Genomic DNA, 20,580 nt, shown 5'->3' on the forward strand with positions numbered 1-20,580 from the left:
TGGGGAATTCAAGGATGACCCGTGTTGCTGTCTCTCTGTCTGTGTGTGTGTTTGTGTATTTTAACCTCAAGCCCCCTTGCCCGAAGCTCGGTAACTCAGTGCCAGCGCACAGAGCGCAGACAAGGGGGCATGGTGTGCAAGGCGTTCTGTCCCTCTGGGGCAAATAAATCTCCTTTGTGCTGAGAACTGGGCCTTGGGCATCCTTAGCCAATACTTTTCCTTTCAATCCCAACCCCAGCAACTCAGAATGTGACATCTTTCCCGAGGAAATACAATAAGCATAATCAGTGTGAGCATGTTCAATATGAATAATGTGCTCATAGAAAGAGGAAATTTGGACACAGCCATACACACAAGGAGAAGGCTACGGACTCAGGGATTTATTAGACTGGCATTCAGGATATGTCCTGGGTCGTCCAACCGTAACTGTCTCCCATTGGAAAGATGAAGATGGAGAGCCTGGGTATCTGATAACTGTTCTGTCTGGGAGGCTGTGTGTCTCTGCAGTCACTGTCTGCTAATGAAGTCCTGGAGGATTCCTGCAGGGATGATGGTTTTCAGTCGACACTGGAATCCTGACAATGCTGGATTGGATACAGGCCACAGCAGCAGGACAGATGAACTTGCTGATGAAAAGGAGGGCAATCAGGGAGAAATCAGCCTCCTCCTTCCATGTCCTCTTAGGTGGGCTGCCGCCAGAAGGTACGGTTCAGGTTAGAATGATCTGATTGAGAAAATCCCCCGTGGGAGTGGCTCAGCAGCCTGAGTTTTAGCCCGTTAGCCCATAGGTACCAGTGGAAACCCTGTGTCCTGCTTATCTTACACTTGGTCCCACAGCTTAGAGCTTCAGTCACCTCAGTAACACCATATTGGGAACAACATATAGACGTTTGGAGTCAAACTATATCCTGACCAGAGCATTATGGTACTGCTATAGTATAAAGAAATGTTAAGGTTTAAATGACTATAGTTAACACAGTCAAGTCCAGAGGACAATAAACAGGCAGGCTTACAGGTGCCTAAGAGGTGGCAAAGCTGGGATACGAGGGACTGAATTCTGGGGAAAACAGAAAAGTCAGTCGGCTTCAGCTGGCTTCCAAGCCCCTCCTGAGGAATATGGGCAAGCATCTTTCCCCTTTCCCCTAGTTAACCTCTCAATTCTGTGGTTATGCCTTTGTTCCCAATCCAATAGCTAATGTATCTAGCTGTAGCAAGCTGAATTGTGGGTAAAGATAGTTTCTAAGGAAGTCACTGCCTCTTTTAGGGGGATCATCTCAGACCACCTCAAGGGGGGACAAGAGGAGGAGAAATGGTAGAGCAGACTTGGGTGTCCAGTTAAAAGAGAAGGCCTTGGCTGTTACGGCTCTGATCTGTCTATACTCCATCCTTTTACTTTCTTACCTGCTAACATAAACCTTGATTATTTTCCAGCTCTCCTGGTGTCTCAGTAGGGGCTCCTCCAGGAGCACAGAGCTGAGGCTCCCGCTGTGGCTGAGGTCACCACAGAGCTAGCCCTCCGTATCCACATAAGCACCCAGGAGTCGTAGTAACGGGACAGGAGGCATTGCGAGTTTAGTATTTTAGAAAGCCTGGTATCTTGTAAAGGTTTTTGTAGCTGTCAGGCTTAGAAAATGCCCACTTTCTTTTTTAAAGCATTTCTTTAATTAAAAAAAACCCCATATATATAATTGAAATTTATCTATTTAAAAATAATGAGATTTTTTTATATTTCTTGAATATTCTAGTTACAGAAGTAAATTTTCTAATATTTGATCATTTACATAGCCCTAGGAAAACACCATTGGATGATTTATTTCTTTCCCCAAACGTGATAAATTACAGACTTTATTTTGTAAGCAGGACTCCAGAAGATCCCCTACCCCTGCTCTTCCAATACATTCATTTTCTCTTTATTCCACTGAGAGTCTGAGTGGACGTTCTCTTCCTGGGATTCCGGATGAGCTGTGGCAGTTCTTCCAAGCTGAGGTCATGATAGGTGGGCGAGGCTCCTATCTGTTTTTCTGGAGCAGAACACTCTGGTATCCAAACACAGTGAGGAGAGAATGCCCCACTTCCAACAGGGACATCTGTCCGCAGGAGACCCACGGTCTTCAGTCTGAGGCTCAGCTAACATCTACTAACGTGGCAACACTGGAATGAACCATCTTGCATGTAAGTCCTGAGACCTACAGTGACACCAGCTCAGCTGAAACCCCGCGTGGCAGAGCCGGCTGTGACTGCCACACAAAGCCCCATCTCAGGTGTGCGAGCAAAACTAAAGCAGGGTACCAATCACGCAGTCTGGGAGATGTTATGCAGCGATTTGTCTCATATTTTGCAACTGCTTTCAGTTACTTACAGTACGAGGATATATTGTATATTAAGCATAATCCCCCTCCACTGCCCTGTGATAGCTAACAATTTGCTTTCAGCCCACACGGCCAGCAGCACATCTTCACTGTTTTATCGCAAGGGTTTATTAACTCCCCAGCCCTGTGTCGTAACTTAGTTCAAAGGGATCTTGATCTGTCTCTTCCACAAAATATCACATTGGTCCACTTTATTGATAACATTGCTGGCTGGACCAAGTGAGCAGGCGGTAACAACCACTTTGAACTTGCTGCTAAAGGTTAGGTACTTCAGAAGACTGAAACAAACACAATCAAAATTCAAATGCCTTCTACCTCGGGCACGTTTCTAGGAGACCACTGCTGTGGGGCATGCAGATATATTCCTTTAAAGGTGAAGGAGAAGTAATTGCACCTGGCTCCTTCACTGCCAAGAAAGACACCCAATGCTTAGTGGGTCTGTGTGAACACTGGAGGCAGAACATTCCCTCATGAGTGCCTTACCTCAGCTCATTTCTGGAGTGGTTTGGAAAGCTGCTAGCCTTGTGCAGGGCCTGGAACAGGAGAAGACTCCTCCACACATCCAGGCTGCTGTGTGGCAGCTAAGTCATTTGGACCACACCGTCCAGCAGACCCAACGGTACTTGAGGTGTCTGTGGCAGATGATAGGGATGCTGTTTGGAGCTGTTTGAAGACCCCTATAGGTGAATCACTGAGGAGACCGTTGGGATTTTTGGAGTGAGGCTCTGGCAACTTCTGCAGACAACTATTCTTCCTTTGACAGACTACTCTTGTCTGCCAGGCCTTACTGGAAACTGAATGATTGACAGTGGCCCATCAGTTACTGTGTGATCTGAGCTGCCCATCACAAGCTGATGCATGATGGACATTTATCAAATGGAAGTGGCACATATGTGATCTGGAGGGCACAAACCAGTTACATAAAGATGTTGCTCAAGTGCTCACGGCTTCTACTCTTGTTACAACATCTTCTACTCCAAAGCATGAACCTACAGCTTTATGTGCTATGTCTTGTGATCCATTGACCGAGGAACAGAGAATAGGGCCTGGTTTATTGATGGTTCTACACTAAGGCGCCAACTTAGAAGGGAACAGTTGCAGCATTACAGCCTCCTTCTGGGACAATCCTGAAAGACATGTGATTGGCAAGAACCTTGGTGGGTATACACAGGCTATGTTTTGTTTGGAAGGAGAAAGGGCCAGAGGAGCAGTTCTTTACTGATGCATAGGCTGTAGCCAGTGCATTGGCTGGATGGTCAGGGCCATGATTGGAAAACTGGTGTGAAGGCTATCTGGACAAGCATGGGGATCGTTCTCTCCAAAGGACGAAGGATGTGGAGATACTTGTGCCCCATTTGGATGCTCATCACATGGTGACTTCAGCTGAGGAGGAGTTCAGCAACCAGGTAGATAGGATGGCCTCTGGACAGCATGTTTCCCCAGCTATTCCTGCCATTGCCCAGTGAACATGTTTGGGCATACATGCACACCTATTAAGCCAACATTTGTGTTTTCTTTCCTCTATTTTGCTATCATATGATATAATGTCATTTGAGATAATATCAGTGGTCAAATGTTGTAAATGTATATTGTCACATTTAAGTTATGAAACATTAAGGAACATTGTGACATATTATGAAATATGCAATATGTTTGCAGTTGTACATGGGACAATATATCATGTTAGAATTATGACCTAGTTATTGTTTTATAAAGTAAGCACGACATGAGGAGGTGTGATGATGTGTCAAGTTGACAAGGGTGAACTTGTGATGAGTAGACTTTGTTCTCAACTTGGCTCCCTTTGAAATAAATGAAAACCCAAGTTGCTGGGCACTCTGCTGATGGATTTTCTTTCCTTTTCTACCTTCCTTTTTGAGACAGGGTTCCTCTATGTAGCTCTAGCTGTCCTGAAACTCTCTATTTAGACTGGGCTTGGCTTTAAACTCACAGAGATATGATTGCCTCTGCCTCCCAAGTGCTGGGATTACATGTGTACCCCTGCCCAGAGGTAGTTTCTTAGTTGGAACATTGAAAGGACTCTAAATCTGGGACACATGCACTCATATAATATGACCGGAAGAAAGAAACTTTGCTTTCTCCTTGCTCCTCTTCACTCTCTCTGGCAAGTTTGTCTCTCCTGTTGCTGGAGCCTGCACTAAGTCCAGCCTCCTCCAGGTCTGTGGGCTCTCCAGGAATCCCCCAGTACCCCAGCAACAGATTGAGACAGCAGAGACCTGCATCCCTGTGGACTGAATAACTACCAGATTCTCAGCCTTTCCATCAGGAGACAGCTAATGTTGTGCTACCTAGACCACACCCTGTCAGCCAGTCTAATATCATATATTAGACTCCATATATGAAAATAAATACACGTGCATTCAGTGTATCAGTTCAGGGCATCTAGAGAACTGTGCTCACTGTTCTTGGTTGTCAGCTTAAGTCCATTTGTAATTAACTGGAATCCAGAAATGGAGGGCACAGCAGTGAGGATTTGTTTATTTGTTTGTTTGATTTGAAGTGGGTGACTCCACTTCTAGCCCAGATCTTTAAGGCAGGAAGAGACAGATGTCTTTGATCTGGATCTGGAGGCAGGAGGATACAATTTTAATCTGGTCCACACCTTCTGCTGGAAGCCTGTATAAGGACCCATGTTTTCTCTTTGACAGCTTGATCTTACCTTGCTAGGACATCCATGTAGTGGCATTTCATTTGTATTTTAATAAATAAAGCTTGCCTGAAGATCGGAGTGTAAAACAGCCCCACTGGTCAGCCTTACAGACCAGGCAGTGATAACACACACCTTTAATCCCAGTAGCCATTATGACACACACCTTTAATCCCAGCAGTCACACTGGTTGCCATGGAAACTGGGCGGTGCATACCTTTAATCCCAGTGGTGCACGCCTTTAGTCCCAGAAGCCACACTAGTTGCTATAGAAACCAGGCAGTGAGTGCCTTTAATCCCAGTGGTGCACGCCTTTAATCCCAGCCCTGGAGAGGAATATAAAACGGGAGGAGACAGCTCTCAGACACAGTCTCCTCCTGAGATTCCTGGAGGCAGGATCGCCATTTGGGACTGAGGTCGAGGTAAGAGTCAGTGGCTGGCTGTTTTGCTTTTCTGACTTTCAGGTTGAACCCCACTTCGTGTCTCTGGATTTTTATTAACCTTGCCACACATCCATTCCGTTCCATCTCTGGCATTAGAGCAGTCTCTGGGATTCCAGCATTCTGAAGAGCAGCAAGACAGTAGTCTCGTGCACTGAGCAACTCCTGGGTTCTTGCTCTTTGTGTTCACAGCCAGCCATTGTTGGATTATCTTGACTGCTGTCTGTAGATCATTCTAATAAATACTCACTCTCTATATGAAATATGTAAAGGAGAACAGACATATTTCATATGTATATGAAATATATATGGAGATTCATTCTGAGTTGTTAGTCTAGAGAACCCCTACTAATGAGAGCCCTTATACACCCCTCTGCACCCCCTTTCTCCCTGTTCCTCGGTCCCATTAGACCCTTCCTTTTACGAGGATTGAATGATCAATTGACTTAGATTTTTGCTTCTAGCCCTTCAGGACTGATTTTTACATCAAAGTCATAGCACCTTTTAAATTGGGCTGGGAAATGTTCCTTTTCTAGCTTCTCAAAGCGTCTGTGGAAGTTTGAAATCATTTTTCTTTAATGTTTGATTAATTTAAAAAGTGAGCGTGAAAAGCAGCCAGGACATAGGCATTTTTTTTTTGAAAGAGATTCTCGCCTCCCAGCCAGTTTAAAAAAGCATGGTTTTATTTTGATTTTCCTATTTAGATACATTTGCTTATGTATTTTGTGTCCGTGTACGTCGTGTGTAGGCACACTTGTATGGAGCTCAGAGGGCAATATATAGGGTTCTGTTCTCTTCTACAGCGTAGGCTTCTGGGGACTGAATTCAGGCTGTCAGGCTCAGCAGCAAGTGTCTTCACCCACGGAGTCATCTCACTGGGCCCAGATTTATGTTTATCTTTTAAAGAAAATTGCTTTTATCTCCCAGGCTTTAGAATTTTGAACACACCAGGGTCTGTGTGACTAAGTTCCCTCACCCTAGCCTCCTTCTTGCCTTTCCTGGTGAGACTTGGTTTTTCTTCATTGAAGGTACCAGCTTGGAGATTTCAATCTCGCCCTGTCTTTATTTTCCTCGCCCCCGACACACACACACCCGCCGCGTTTTCTCCAGTGATTTCCCCGCACGATGGACGCTCCCAGCAGTTTCCCCGCCAAGGACTCCAGCCTCGCCCCGCCCCCGGCGCTAGGCCCCGTCCTCGAGGAGACCCCGCCCTCCCCGAGGAAACGGAAGTGGGCGTCCGGAAGCCGGAAGCGGAGAGCGGGGCCGAGCTTGAGTCCCTGGAAGCTGCAAGCGGAGGGGCGGGCGGAGCCGGCCATGGCGGAGAAGTTCGACCACCTGGAGGAGCACCTGGAGAAGTTCGTGGAGAACATTCGGCAGCTCGGCATCATCGTCAGCGACTTCCAGCCCAGCAGCCAGGCGGGGCTCAGCCAGAAACTGTGAGTGCAGGCGGGGCGGGCGTCGGCGCCTCTGTGCGGAGCCCCTGCGGCTGATCTGGGGACCCCCACTAGGGCCTCCTGCTGTGGTCCATGGACCGCGCTGGGGCGGCAGCTCCATCCGGACTTTACTGCGGGGGGTAAGGGGACGGAAGCCGGCACCACTGTGACCCTACGGGGCAGGCTGGAACCTCTCCACCCTCACCTACATCACCCCTCCGCCCACTGCATCCCACCCTAGTCCACCGCACCCAATTCCACCGGAGACGCCGGCACCTCCGTGTCCCTACGGGGCAGGGTGGAGCCACTCCGTCCCCACCCCACCCCACCTCAGCCCACCCCCACTCCATCCCACCCCTACCCCATCCCACCGGGGAGGCTGGGAGCACTACTCTCCCATCCCACCCCCGTCCCACCCCGCCGGCGAGGCTGAGTCCACTCCTCTAAGTTAAAGAGGAGCAAGCCCCTCCCGAGGGCCCAGAGCCACCTGCTGCATAGGCCTGGCTGTGGAAGAAGGCACAGAGGGTTGATTTTATTTTATTTTTTTCTTCCAGCAATATCTTTGTGCTGGTCATGCAGCCTGGTTTTGGGATGCCGGACAGGGAAACAAAATATTTAAGAGCGGGCCTCACTGCCTTACAGCGCAGCTAGGTGGTGGAGGGTGACCCTGGGAGGGGCTGAGGGTCAGCCCAGGAGGGGTGGGTTTCTGGCTTGCAGACTGTGGGTCCTCTACTCAAGGTGTTCCATGCTGCCTTCCCTGAAAGCCATTCAGACGACATGTGTTCTCGAAAACTTTGTTCTTTCTTCACCTCCATCCTGAGTTTAGAAGGAAGATTATTGAGGGTATTAAATCCAGAGGTGTCCTCGGAATCTGGTGGCAATAGAGGGTTCAGGTGTGAGCTGCACAGCAGCTTGTTGAGGGTGGCAGGGGTCTCCTGACTCCCTTGGAGGCAGCCACTGCAGCTGTCTTTGTTCAAAGTTAGCATGAGGGAGCAGGTGTAGCAAGCAGGTACTCAAGGTTCATCTAGTAGGCTGGGAGAAGAGAGCTACCCCCAGCGGAGACATACCCAGCTCAGCAGAAAGGCAAGGCCTGCCTCTAGTGTCTGGACCTGGAAATCTGCTCTGATCCCCCATCCCCCTAGTCCCCGTTCTGGAATGGGAGACTGCCCTGGAAGTCATCCTTACCCACAGTACCCACAGCTGAGTCTGTTAAAGCTGAGGGCAAGGATGAGGGCAAGGCTAGATGTTTACCAGAGTAGAGGGCAGTGATATTTTGCACTCCTCCTCAGGGAGGGCTTTGTGGGATGCAGGCAAACTGGAGCATTGCCTAGACCCGAGCCTGCTGAGACCGGCTTTGTGGCTGTTCCCAGGGCCCTGTCTCTCTCTTATCTAGTTAGTGTGGCTATCTCGTACCCCGCTGTGTCCTCAGTTATCTGCCTCAGTGTCCCCGACCTTGCCATTTTAACCACCGTGACTTGAAACCCAGTGAGCCTTGCTGTGTGGGGGTTGTGCCTGTGCTGTCGTCGGAGCTAACCCCACACCCCTCTGCTCTTTCTCCAGGAACTTTATTGTTACGGGCTTACAGGACATAGACAAGTGCAGACAGCAGCTGCACGATATCATGGTGCCTTTGGAAGTCTTTGAGTGAGTATGGCTGTGGGTCTCTGCTGGCTCTGAATGTGGGTGTGAGGGCGGCGTGCGAGAGAAGCAGACAGGAATGCCTGTCTCATGGCATGTAGTGAACAAGTGGACTTAAAAAAGGGTAAGTGTCACCCCAGGGTTGTGTTGTTGAAAATGGAGTCACATGGAAATGGGAAATTAAAAGTATATAAAAACAGGTTTCTGAGTTCAGTGAAGAGAAAGCTCTTAATTTATGAATTAAAGAGCTGTGGCTTGGTGTGGTGGTGGACAGGTTGATCCCAGCACGTAGGGGGCAGAGGCAGGCAGCTCTCGTGAGTTTGAGGTCAGTTGGTCTTCAGAGAGTTCCAGGACAGCCAGGGCTACACAGAGAAATCCTGTCTTGAAAACAAAAACAAACAAAATGAGAGTTGTGTGTGAGCTATAACACAAAATAAAAAAATATATCCACAGACATCTGGAAAATAATTTCATCTGTTCAAGAAGCTTCCTGTGGTGACCTGGACCTGGGAGGTGGTCCCTCCTATTGGGAGGAGGAATCCCTCAGTCCTGGTGGGTGTGGCAGGCCATCCTGTAGACCTGCCACAGCAGTGGCTGAGAGGAGAGTGGCCCGTGAGCTCCCAGGAGCAGATGCTTCAGCGTCTTCCCGAATGGGCTCTGAGCACTGGGAGGAACACAGGCTCCTGTGACCTGGCTCATGCACACTGATAGGCACATGGGCTGTCCAGAGCAAGGATGAAATACCCTCCCCTTCAGCACAGTGTTTGCCTTTGTGCAGTTCAACTTCTGGGTCTTAGAAAACAGCAGCCACCCCCCAGTTGAGGAGCCGCTTGCTTACATAACACATGCGATGGCATCTTTTCATGCTCTTCTGTTTGAAATGCATTTGCTTAGAAAGTCTCCAGAATCTGCTGCTTTCTTTACTACAAAAGCACCAAATTGAAATGCAAATTCTAGAAATTGGTATTTTGGCCGTTTGTCATAAATAAAGGTCAATTTAATGAGTATTAACCTGAATATTGCTGAATGATTCGGATTTATTCACTGTACAGACCTAGCCAGGTAGTCTGTTCTTGGTAAAATCTGGATATGGTGGGCAGTGGATTTCATGACATCAGGATATGATTGCATTTTGACTAAACATGTTAACACTGTTAGGGTAGTTGTATTGTCTTGCAATAGCTGGAGAGAAACATCATTAGGTCACTGGGGTGTGTATAAGGCAGTGTATTGAGAACACCATCTCCACCAGATGGACGCTGTGTGTCCCTTCCGTGGCCCCTCCACTCCTCCTGTTAGCTTCCTCACACAGCGTGTGAGCAGTCAGGCTCCACGTCCCAGGCCCGAGCTGCACCACACTCAAGCGCGTCTTTATCGTATGGGCTGTTTGAGGACCCGAAGGGCAGAAGCCCGTGTGCATTTGTTTCTTTATGCACATGTGTTGTGAGTGGTGAGTGCTGCACAGATGTAAGGGGGTGCTGTATGGCTTGTGCTGTCAGGGGTGCCTAGTGATCATTTCTTGCCTCACGGGCACTAGAAATAGAGGTGCATGCTTGGAGAAATCTGAGGACTTAGTTCTAAGTGGAAGAGCTGCTTCCTAGACCGGAAGCTGTGCCTACTGGACTTTATTTTTTGATCCTTGCCTACTTTCCAGAAAAAAGTTAGGTGCGTCAGCTGAGTTGACGGAGATGTTCTTGTTTGCAGATACATCGATCAAGGTCGAAATCCCCAGCTCTATACCAAAGAGTGCCTGGAGAGGGCTCTGGCCAAAAATGAGCAAGTCAAGGGGAAGATTGACACAATGAAGGTAAGACCAAGGCCGTTGTGTCAGCGTGCTCACTGTGTGCCCTGCGGGAGGGCAGCCTGTCGCGAGTAAGCGTGGCTGACGGACCTTGCTGTTAGTCTCTGTGGGCTGTATGACTGCCACACAGTGGGACTTCTGGCATGTGTAATAGTTATGTTGAATGTCACTGAGCCACAGCCCTGTGACAAACAAGGAAACAGATTAACATCTTACATTTTGTCTGGTGGTGTCCCTGGCCAGTGGGGCTTTCAGTGTGGCTTTCCCATTTGACTTTTTTGGGTGACATCTTCTGTATCGACCCTGACTGGAGGCCTTTTCTGTGTCAGCGGGCTGCAGGTGGAGGATCCTGGAAGGTTTATGTGGTCTCTAGCATCTGCCTTCAGACCCCTAGGAACTCCCTACAGAGAGCTTGGCCCCCTTGCCCCGACCAGGGAGCTGTGCCCTGAGTGTGAACTGCAGTTTTCTCTCTCAGGTCACTGAACTGTGGTTCGGATAGTGTTCGCTTTTCTGTTTGGACCCTCCTGGCCTGGTCTCCAGCGGATGCACTGTGTGGCCTGCAGTGAGAGCACCGTATGCTTTAGTGTCTTCTGGGCTCCCTGCTAGCCTCCAGGCCCTGTCTTGTTCTGTTGTCAGCCTGGTCATATTCCTCTGAGAGGCTCACAGGCCTTCCTGAAAGTTTCTTTCCCCAGGGTGCTGGCTCAAGTGCCCATTTTTCTTTCTCTACTCACTGTCCACTCTGTCTGATAGTTAAGTTCCAGGGTCACACGTCTGCCCTGTACTGCCCACTCCCTGCCCATTATCAGCCAGTCTTGGTGTGTGCTGTGTCCTGTGTGCAGGTCAGTGCAGACATGCCTGGTGCTCAGAGAAGGCTCTAGCTGAGGGGCAGGAGTGAGCATGGCTTCTGTCAGACCGTAGGCCACAGAAGTGGGGCTGATCCTTTTAGCATTGAGCCCATGCATTATGTCTCCCATCAGCTTGGGTTGAGGACTTCCTGGACACAGCAGAAATCCCCTCTGTGGACACAGTTACTGCCCTTGGGGCTAAGGCCTCTGGTCCCACCAGCGTCTTAGTTTCATTGCCTTGGCCTGCTAGAGTGCAGTGCCCACTGCTGGTGCCCATGTGGTTAATCTTCTCTGTGCACCTGTGGCACTGTGTGCCTGTTCTCACCTGAGAGCTGTGGCAGTCTCAAGGCACATTTTTTGCAGCCTGTGTTCCCCCAGTGGGCACCAGTTAACACTTGTGAGAACTTTTTTCTGTTGTAGTGAAGCAGAGTGTGTCTTCCTGACTTTGACCTTGTGACCCATAGAGTGGAGGCTTGGGGTGCAGGCACACTGGACAGCTTCTAAGACTGGGGTAGAACTAATGTTAGAACAGGAGTGGCGGAGAACTGTGGTGTTTGCAGTAGATGATGTATTTCCCGTGCTTCAGGAGGTGTTTACACATGTGCGTGACCTCCATGTGATTCCAGTGAGTAACTGCTTCATTGAGTGTTAGCCCTGTGGAAGTCACCTCCTCTGTGGGGAGGAGCACCTGGATAGAGGGAAGGAGTCGTCTTAAAACCTGGTCCCCTTCCAGAGCGCTCTTGTCCCTGGAACATCTTAACTGCAGACACTCCAGTGATTGGCTGCATCCCTTCTGGTGGCCCACTGGGGACTGTGGGCTCCTTGGAGGGGCCATGTTGTCTATAACCTGGATTTTTTTGACATAGCTATTTTTGTTTGTAGAAATTTAAAAGCCTGCTGATTCAGGAACTTTCTAAAGTATTTCCAGAAGACATGGCCAAGTACCGGAGCATTCGGGGGGAGGATCACCCCCCCTCCTAAGTGTGTGAAGACCCCACACCCTTTAATTGCCGGACTGATCAGTGAGAAGCTGTGCCTGCCGACGCTGCCTTCCAGCCATGTGAACTGGCCTCGCGCCTACCTCCACCTCCCATCCTCTTGACCTTGTGGGACGCAGACTGGAGGAGCAGAGCTGTGCCCAGCTGTCCTGCAACTCACAGACCCTTGGTGGTCCCTTCTTCCTTTGGGGAAAGCAGGCAGGAGGACAGCCTTGCTGAAATGTGACTTGGGATTGGGATCCTACTTGACGTTCTCTGCTTATGTACTCTGTTCTGTTACAGTATCATGAGACAAAACTGGCTTTTATATTTCACATTTTCAGATGTGGTGCATAAGAATGCAATTGTTTTCATGAGTTTCAACTAGAAAGAATAAAGTCTTAAGTTTTACATGGCTCATTCCATGTAATTATTTCTGAGAACAGCGTATCCTGTGAACAGTCACCTGTTAATTCCCTCAAGTGTTATGTTCATAAAACAATGATTTTTTTCAGGTGTGTAGGTAGGAAAAGCTATCCAGCTGGGTGCTCCCATTTCCCAGTCTCTCTCTTACAGGCGTGTGCTGAAGAACAGACTGCTCACGGTACTGGAAAGTGCTATAGAGCAGTGCTGCTCAGCTGTGGAGTGTGGGTGGACCCCTGACCATGGGGCTTCTGCTTCCCTTCAGGGGACCTGTGGGCTGGGGAGGGTCAAGCAGGGCATGCGGCTGTATGTGTAAGGCAGGCTGCGGGGCTCTGGTTAACTAGTTCTCTGCCTCGTGTTGCTGGGCCTGCTTAGGGAGAGGATGTGTAACAAAGCTTTTTAAAAAGAGGAGGTCTGTTTCTCACAGCTGTACAGATATATTTGTTATGGTCATAAAAGTATAATACAGCCCCTAGATTTTAACATGATGTCTGCAGAGACACTTTTTGTAAGTAAGGTCATGCTTATAGAGCTCAGGTGGACATACTTCTGAGGGACCACCACTCAGTCCACCCCATGCCCTCTTGGCAGCTTTAGCCATGCAGTGCCTGGCATTGGTGGCCTGTGTCCAGTCTCATTGTGTTGCTGTGTCTGAGGACACAGCCTGCTCATGCCTGTGTCTGTCTTGTGTCTGAGGACACAGCCTGCTCATGCCTGTGTCTGTCTTGTGTCTGAGGACACAGCCTGCTCATGCCTGTGTCTGTCTTGTGTCTGAGGACACAGCCTGCTCATGCCTGTGTCTGTCTTGTGTCTGAGGACACAGCCTGCTCATGCCTGTGTCTGTCTTGTGTCTGAGGACACAGCCTGCTCATGCCTGTGTCTGTCTTGTGTCTGAGGACACAGCCTGCTCATGCCTGTGTCTGTCTTGTGTCTGAGGACACAGCCTGCTCATGCCTGTATCTGTCTTGTGTCTGAGGACACAGCCTGCTCATGCCTATATCTGTCTTGTTCTTCCCAGGGCAGGTGGCTCGGGAGTTTGAGAGGTTTGGATAGAGGACAGCAAAAATGCAAGTCTGTAGAGAGACAATATTTTTCTTTTGTTTGCTAGGAGGGAGGAAATACTGTGGTTGGCAGTTGACTGTGAGAGCCTGAGAATTCAGGATCCTTGCAGACGGCCTTGACACACTGGTACCTGCGTGAAAACCTCATTACTGCATGCAGAAAATGAGGTCATGAGTGAAGGTGCAGCCAGCTTGGTTTGGGCAGCTAGGATTGAGCAGAGCGCACGAGGGAGCCTGTGGGGGAGGGAAACAGAGCACACTGGTCAGGATGCTCACATTGATGCTCAAGAAGGAAAAATGTGCATGAGAAGGACTGAATTCCCTTCTTGGATGGTGAGGTGTGTTCTCCTCACACTCCACCCCCAATGAATGAATGTCAAAGCTCCACCCCCCCCCCCCCCAACACCGGTAAGACCTGGTATACAGGCTCTGCCATTACTGATTTGAAAACAGTTTCAAAAGCCGTACATTGGGTCATTTCTTTTGGTACATGCATGGTAAACACAGAGACGGGATGCAGACATGTACATTGTAAACATCTAGGTATGTGGGAGGAGCTGGTGGAATCCAAGGGCCAACTGTAGCCCTTTCCTGGGCCAGGCTGCTGCCTGCTGCCTGCTTGGAGGCCAGGTATGAGGTGCTGCAGGCTTCAGTCAGGGTCGTGTGTTCCACCTGGGACTGCTTTCAGGGAGAACGCCCACACAGAATGGCAGAGGGAGGACCGAGCCCACTCCTCTCCATAGTGTTTGCTTGTTCCTGGTTTCTCTTTATTGTCAACCATCAGTGACAAGGAGACAGAAGGGCCTTTCTGCCCTCTTCGCCTTTCTCCGGAGCGGGTGCTGGTCCTGGCTCACAGATATTGTTGGACATGAATGTCTTTTTGCAGACCACACATTTAGCCAGCCCACAGACTGGACACTGCATTGGCTCTGGGAGCTGAGGATGATGCTGTGTGGGTCCCACAGCACCAGACAATGTCAGCCTGAGCTGGTGCACAGGTTATGTAATTTCCCTAACTCGCAGCATGAGCTATAAGGCAAGGAGGAGACAGACTGGCCATTAGTGTGATGTGGCTGCAGACAGCTGAGGTGGCAGGAGTGTTGTGGCTGTTGATTTTCATGACGGAGCTGCAATAATGAGAACAGGAAGGATGGCAGCCAGTGCCGCTGAAGACGAGAGGCCACTGTGAACACAGACCGCGAAGACAAGGCCACTGATGGAATATTGATTCCTGGTTTTGTTTGCAGAGTTGTCTGGTTCAGAATCGGGGGTCAGCAGAGCAGCAGATTGGTGGGGGCACCATTGTGAGGATCTCCACTACTGCCACAATGCTGGTCTTCTCTGGCCCGGCTGCCCCTCTTTGGTTTCCTTCCCTGTGGCACTCCCTGCCCTCCCCTCCAGCCTCTTCCCTGTGTGCCCCCTGCCCTCCTCTCCATCCCCTACCCTGTGTGCCCCCTGCCCTTCCCTCCAGCCTCTTCCCTGTGTGCCCCCTGCCTTCCCCTCCATCTCCTTCCCTGTGTGCCCCCTGCCCTCCTCTCCATCCCCTTCCCTGTGTGCCCCCTGCCCTCCCCTCTATCCCCTTCCCTGTGTGTCCCCTGCCCTCCCCTCCACCTCCTTCCCTGTGTGCCCCCTGCCCTCCTCTCCATCCCCTTCCCTGTGCACCCCCTGCCCTGCCCTCCACCCTCTCCCCTGTGCACCCCCTGCTCTGCCCTCCACTCTCCCCTGTGCCCCCCTGCTCTGCACCCCATCCTCTTGCCCTTTGCTGCTGCAGTTGATTTCTTGGGAGTTTGTGATGACATCACTTCCTGCAGCCCCTCTTCCTGACCAGCAGTTAAGGTGGCTGTGTAACACAGGTGGGGCAGAGGACTCCACTGCAGAAGGGCAAATCCAGCCTTGCACCTTGTTTGACTTGAGCAGAGGTTGTTTACAATAGACTCAGGAGCATTATCTGTGAAGGTTCCAGATAGTGAGGAGTTTCCTGTGGAGGCTCAGCGGGCACAGTCAGTGCTTGTTGAACAGGCCTGAGGACAGGACCGCCTTAACTCCTGATGGGTACAGTGACTCCAGGACAAGCTGGCTAGCAAGACAGTCTGAGCTTACTGGCCCCTTGTTCAGCCTTGTCTCAGTGAATGAGATGGAGAACAGTCGATGAAGACTGCCCATGCCAAGCCCAACCTCTGTACAACCAGGCATCCATGTGGACATACACCTGTACACACATGCACACACACGCACACACACATGCACACACACGTGAAAAGAAACAGAACAGACGTCAGCACGGGCTTCCGCACCCACCCTGTCCACTCTGCTGCACACAGATCAGGAACTGCAAGGTCAGAGGTCTTCTGTCCTCCAGGCCTGCTCCTGGTGGCAGTAGTAGACGGGCTTTGGCCAGCCACTGCCCTTCCTGGCTGCCTTAACCTTTATTCCTGCCCACTGTAGCCCTAAGTTAGGAGCACAGATGCTGGCCCAGGCAAGGTATAGCCAGACGGTAAGCAAGCTGGGTGTCTTCCCTGGGTTTCTGAGTCTGGGGGAGTACCCAGGAGGCACAACTTTCCTGAGCCCTTGGGCTGGTGGGTGGGGGGAGCCTGGAGCTGACCTACAGCAGGCATCACTCACTGTAGTGGTGGGCTCCTGTGGGCCTAACTGTCCAAAGATGCACCTGGTAAAGATCCCCCTCTTTTCTTCAGCCACTGCTGTCTGTCCCCACTTTGCTGTGTTTTTGGTATCCTCCTCCTTCTTTCTTAGTGATGGGCTCTGTGGAAGCATGCAAGCCCTGGCATCTCAAGCCCTGTACCATCTCTTGCCTTTTCTCATGGCTATTTTTCCTATGCCCCCGTCTTCTCCCCACCTTTTCTTTTGAGGATTCTGGCTCTTGCTAGTGCCTTTTCCAGTGGCTGCCTCAGCACTAAGTGTGGAGGATATGGATCCTCCCACCCTCCCTTCTCACTCTGTTGCTCCACCCTGCAATCCCCCTTACTCCCCCCTGGAGTACTGGGGAGACATATATCTTAAGGTGGCCCTCGGGCCACCAGTTAGTGCAGTGCTGTTGATTAATCTGTGAGTATGCAGGTTGGAGTGTCAGCGTCCCAAAGGGACATTAACACAGCATCCACCAATTTCATCCAAAGCAGCAGCTGGGGCCCAGAGTCGGCTGACTAACAATCCCAAGGCACAAAGCAAGACACAGGATGACTTCCACCATTGTCGGGCTGCTTTAGACTGGGGATATGAGTGAAAATCGAAGGCCACCGTTCCGATGTGCAGCGAACCCTGCTGTGAAGCTAATTGTGTTGCAGAGGCAAATGGTTACTGGCCGTTCTCGTCACTCTTATTAATAGCCATTTATTAGCTGTCCATGGTGAGCAGCCAAGGTCTGAGTCAGCACACAGAGCTGAGCCTCCCATTTATCCAGCACGGTTTTTAGGGCATCGATTTAAGTCTGTTTTTTATTGTTCCTCTTGTTGAATTAAGTAGACCTGTGTTTGTACAAATGCTATTTATTCACCAGGCAGAAACAGATTGTGTTGGAGAGAATCCTGCCCCACATGTCTGCTCTGCATGTGAAGGACATTCGGGGTGCAGAGCTCTGGACCCCAGACTCATTCCTCCCTCACTGCGTATGCTTCCGTGAGACCAGCGGAAGTATACATCCAGGTTTATGTTCATAAAAATCCAGAAAGATGGTATCATGCACCCCAGTTGGCACATCCTTTTCCACTTGAGATGCCCTGTGAATCTTTTCTTCGAGAAAAAGAAGAGAGACTCGTGTTCAACCAGACAGACGCATTGTCTTCCTTCCAGAGCCTCTGCCTCTGCAGTGGCAAACAATGTTGAGGGTCCTCCCTCCCTCCCTCCGTCCCTCCCTCCGTCCCTCCCTCCCTCCCGTCTCCCTCCCTCTCTTCTTCTTTCCTTCCCTCCCTCTCTTTCTTTCTTTTTAAATTTATAGAAACATATTTTAAAAAATGATTTTTAAATTTATTGTTATTATTTATATCCCAACCACAGTTTCTCCTCCCTCGTCGACTCCTAGTCCCTCCCCCTACCTCCTCCTTTGCCCCCACAAACTCCTCTCTTTTATTTCTATTCAGAAAAGGGCAGGCTTCCTATGGCTATCAACCAAACATGGCAAACAAAGTTGCAGCAAGCCTAGACACTTATGCTTGTATTAAGGCTGGACAAGGCAACCCACTATGAGGAGTAGGGTCCCAAAAGCTGGCCAAAGAGTTGGAGACAGCCCCTGCTCCACTGTTAGGAGTCCCACAAGGTGCTGTCTTAGTTGTTTTTTTTTTTTTTTTTTTTGGTTTTTCGAAACAGGGTTTCTCTGTGGTTTTGGAGCCTGTCCTGGAACTAGCTCTGTAGACCAGGCTGGTCTCGAACTCACAGAGATCCGCCTGCCTCTGCCTCCCGAGTGCTGGGATTAAAGGCGTGCGCCACCACCGCCCGGCTGCTGTCTTAGTTGTTTAACAGCACCAACCAACATCTGAACGCTTCTCCTGGCTTAGCCATTGCCCCCACCTGTAGGCTCCCCCTACCTGTTGCGTGTGTGTGTGTGTGTGTGTGTGTGTGTGTGTGTAGATCAACACCTCTTCCGTTATTCGGTTCCTCATATGTGTCCACGTTGTGTTCTTTAGTTCACTGGCCTAGAACTTTCCAAGCGGGTTGCACTGTGCTAATGTGCTATCTGAAGGCCTTCACAGGCCAGAACCGAGTCTCCCTCCTCTGGGCACCCACATCTGTTAATTGGTGAGAAACTATCCTACCTCAGGAAAGGCTGAGGTGGATTTTACAGAAATACAGTTCATTTGTAATTCAGATCTGAAATTTAGACTCCAGGCCAAGAAACGGGACCACGAGCGTCTATGTTATCCCCGTTGGTATTTGGTTTCTCATCCACGATAAGCTCCTGTGTGCATGCCATTGGCTGAGGGGATGCTGCCCCTGCTATACACACAGCTCCCCAGAATGAGATCCCCCTGGGCGCAAGGACTCTCCCGAGGATCTGATGAAAACCTGCTCCGGAAGGTGCCGAGGTGATCTGTATTTCTTGGTTAAGCCCCTGGAATCACTCCACACAAACAGCACCAGATCCAGGCTTTGGAGAAAGCCTGGCTCACTCATTGGCTCACTCATAACCCTGTGGCTAGGACTCATAACCCTCCGACACCTGTCCAGGCAGAAGCCAGCCCTATGGTCTCCTCTTGCTGCACTTGCGGTCCCTGTGGGGCTGCACACTCTTACTTGTGACACTGCCCTGCCTCTCGATAGGTGGAGCAGAAAGTTGCTGTTCTGTGGGGTAGGGGGCAGCTCAGGGACGGCCTTTGTGGTCAAGACGCCCTGGGAGGGGGCGGCCTAGGCCTGAGCCCACCGCCTCATGTGATTGACAGCCATTTATGAGCAGTAGTCCAGGGAGTTTGCCAAGCTTCGCATCCTTGGGAAGAAGTGCCTGATATTTACCAGGGATTGCCTGCCCATTAATCCTGTGAAATGAAAGCCCGCAGAGGCAGCGCAGGAGGGAGCCCTTTCTCAGTTCCCTCTGGACCGTGGTTTAGTCCCAATTTCACATGCTCCCCATCTGCCATGGTTGCTATTATTAGAATTCCAGCCATAAAAGAGAAAATACTCATTTTAGGGCCAACCCAAATCTCAAGTGTGGAGAACAGTACTTCTGCAGTGTGATGATTGCTCTTGGAGTAGGGGATATTATCTCAGAATTATTTTGAGACAGAAAATAAAGGTCAATAAAAATGTCACTAGTAATAATGAACTTGTTTGCAAATACCTTTTAAAGTAGAGAATTAGTTTCCATATTTTATCTGATGGGTTTGATTGTATGATGACTTTGAAGCACCATGTGCAGCCAGTCTCCCACACATAACTGAGCAAGAACCTCCCCCAAACCCCACTTCCTAGTATTTTGAAGTAGAAGGCAGGACTGTGGATAACAGGCTATTAGTGAATGTCAGGTTCACGGGGTCTCCTTAACACTTCCCCCAGTGTTGTTTCTAATCGTCTCTAATGTTTTCACATATGCATTCCCTGCTTGCTGTTTCTCATAACATGTTATGAACTGATGGCTAGTAAACAGTACAGTAGTGTAGGACATATACCAGACAGATGAGGGTTCGAGACCTGTCTGTAGGGTCTGCGCTGTGCAAGTCGCAGAGTGTTTGAGTTATCCTGCAGCAGAAACAATGCTGCACCCTTGGGCTCCTGGGGCTGTTTTCAGGCCAGCTCCTTCCCCACCTCCAGGGTAGGGTGTAGGTGGCTACTGAGACCCGCCCTTGGTGTGCAGCACTTTGGATTCGTGTGCACTGGGTTCTGCCCCTCAGGTGAGCCCTGTACCTTCTCAAGTGTGACAGGGAAGAAGGGTGTCGATCCTGTGTTCGTCTTCCTGGGGTCCACTCAGCCAGATTCCTCCCCTCTCACTGCTTGTCTATCCACTTTCTCCAGCTCTGTGTTTTAAGTCTCAGGGCACACATCCTGTTGGTTTTGGACAAACCTCATCAGTGTATGTTCAAGGCAAAGGGAGTCTGGAGTTCTTGGTGTTGATCATGTACGAGACTTTCTGACTCTGGGGGGAACTTCCCTGAGGACCGCAGAGCAAGTCTACTCCCTCATCCATTAGCCCTTGGATGTGAGGTCAGAGAGTCAGCAAATGGAGCTACCACCAAACCAGGAGTGCCCTAAAGGGAGAGAAGCGGGGAGACAACCGCAGTGACAGGCAGCAGGAAAATGGGGTGTGGGGAGTTTAAAGGTAGAAAGCAGTGAAGCCTTCGTTTCCTAAGAAGCTTAGAGCCTGGCTCAGTTGAGCTTAGAGAGCAGGGCTGGGCTGAGGTCTCAGACGTGTGGGTCCTGTGGCTTTCCCTGGCACCACTCTGGGCTCTTTTCCGAGGGAGGGATAGACGGGTGAGTTTCCGGC

At 50.1% G+C, this 20,580-nt stretch overlaps 1 protein-coding gene across 1 annotated transcript; it reads left to right on the forward strand.

Moving 5' to 3' along the window:
• The first annotated feature begins 6,717 nt into the window (after positions 1-6,717).
• Med10 (mediator complex subunit 10) lies at positions 6,718-12,587 on the forward strand. Its single transcript, XM_041632203.1, has 4 exons — positions 6,718-6,913; positions 8,471-8,554; positions 10,253-10,355; positions 12,077-12,587. The coding sequence occupies exons 1-4, from the start codon at positions 6,792-6,794 to the stop codon at positions 12,173-12,175; spliced, it is 408 nt and encodes a 135-aa protein (XP_041488137.1). The 5' UTR covers positions 6,718-6,791; the 3' UTR covers positions 12,176-12,587.
• Positions 12,588-20,580: the final 7,993 nt, after the last annotated feature.

This window comes from Microtus oregoni, unplaced genomic scaffold (assembly GCF_018167655.1).
Source record: "Microtus oregoni isolate MIOR12 unplaced genomic scaffold, Mior012 000040F_ref0000088, whole genome shotgun sequence".
Classification (NCBI taxonomy): Eukaryota; Metazoa; Chordata; class Mammalia; order Rodentia; family Cricetidae; genus Microtus; species Microtus oregoni.

What these genes read in the sequence shown, in the direction of transcription:
- Med10 (XM_041632203.1), top strand. Translation starts at nt 6,792, where the DNA reads ATGGCGGAGAAGTTCGACCACCTGGAGGAGCACCTGGAGAAGTTCGTG. An exon ending in GTGCCTTTGGAAGTCTTTGA is followed by an intron (nt 8,555 to 10,252) that starts GTGAGTATGGCT and finishes TCTTGTTTGCAG; the next exon opens with ATACATCGATCAAGGTCGAA. An exon ending in GGAAGATTGACACAATGAAG is followed by an intron (nt 10,356 to 12,076) that starts GTAAGACCAAGG and finishes TTTTGTTTGTAG; the next exon opens with AAATTTAAAAGCCTGCTGAT.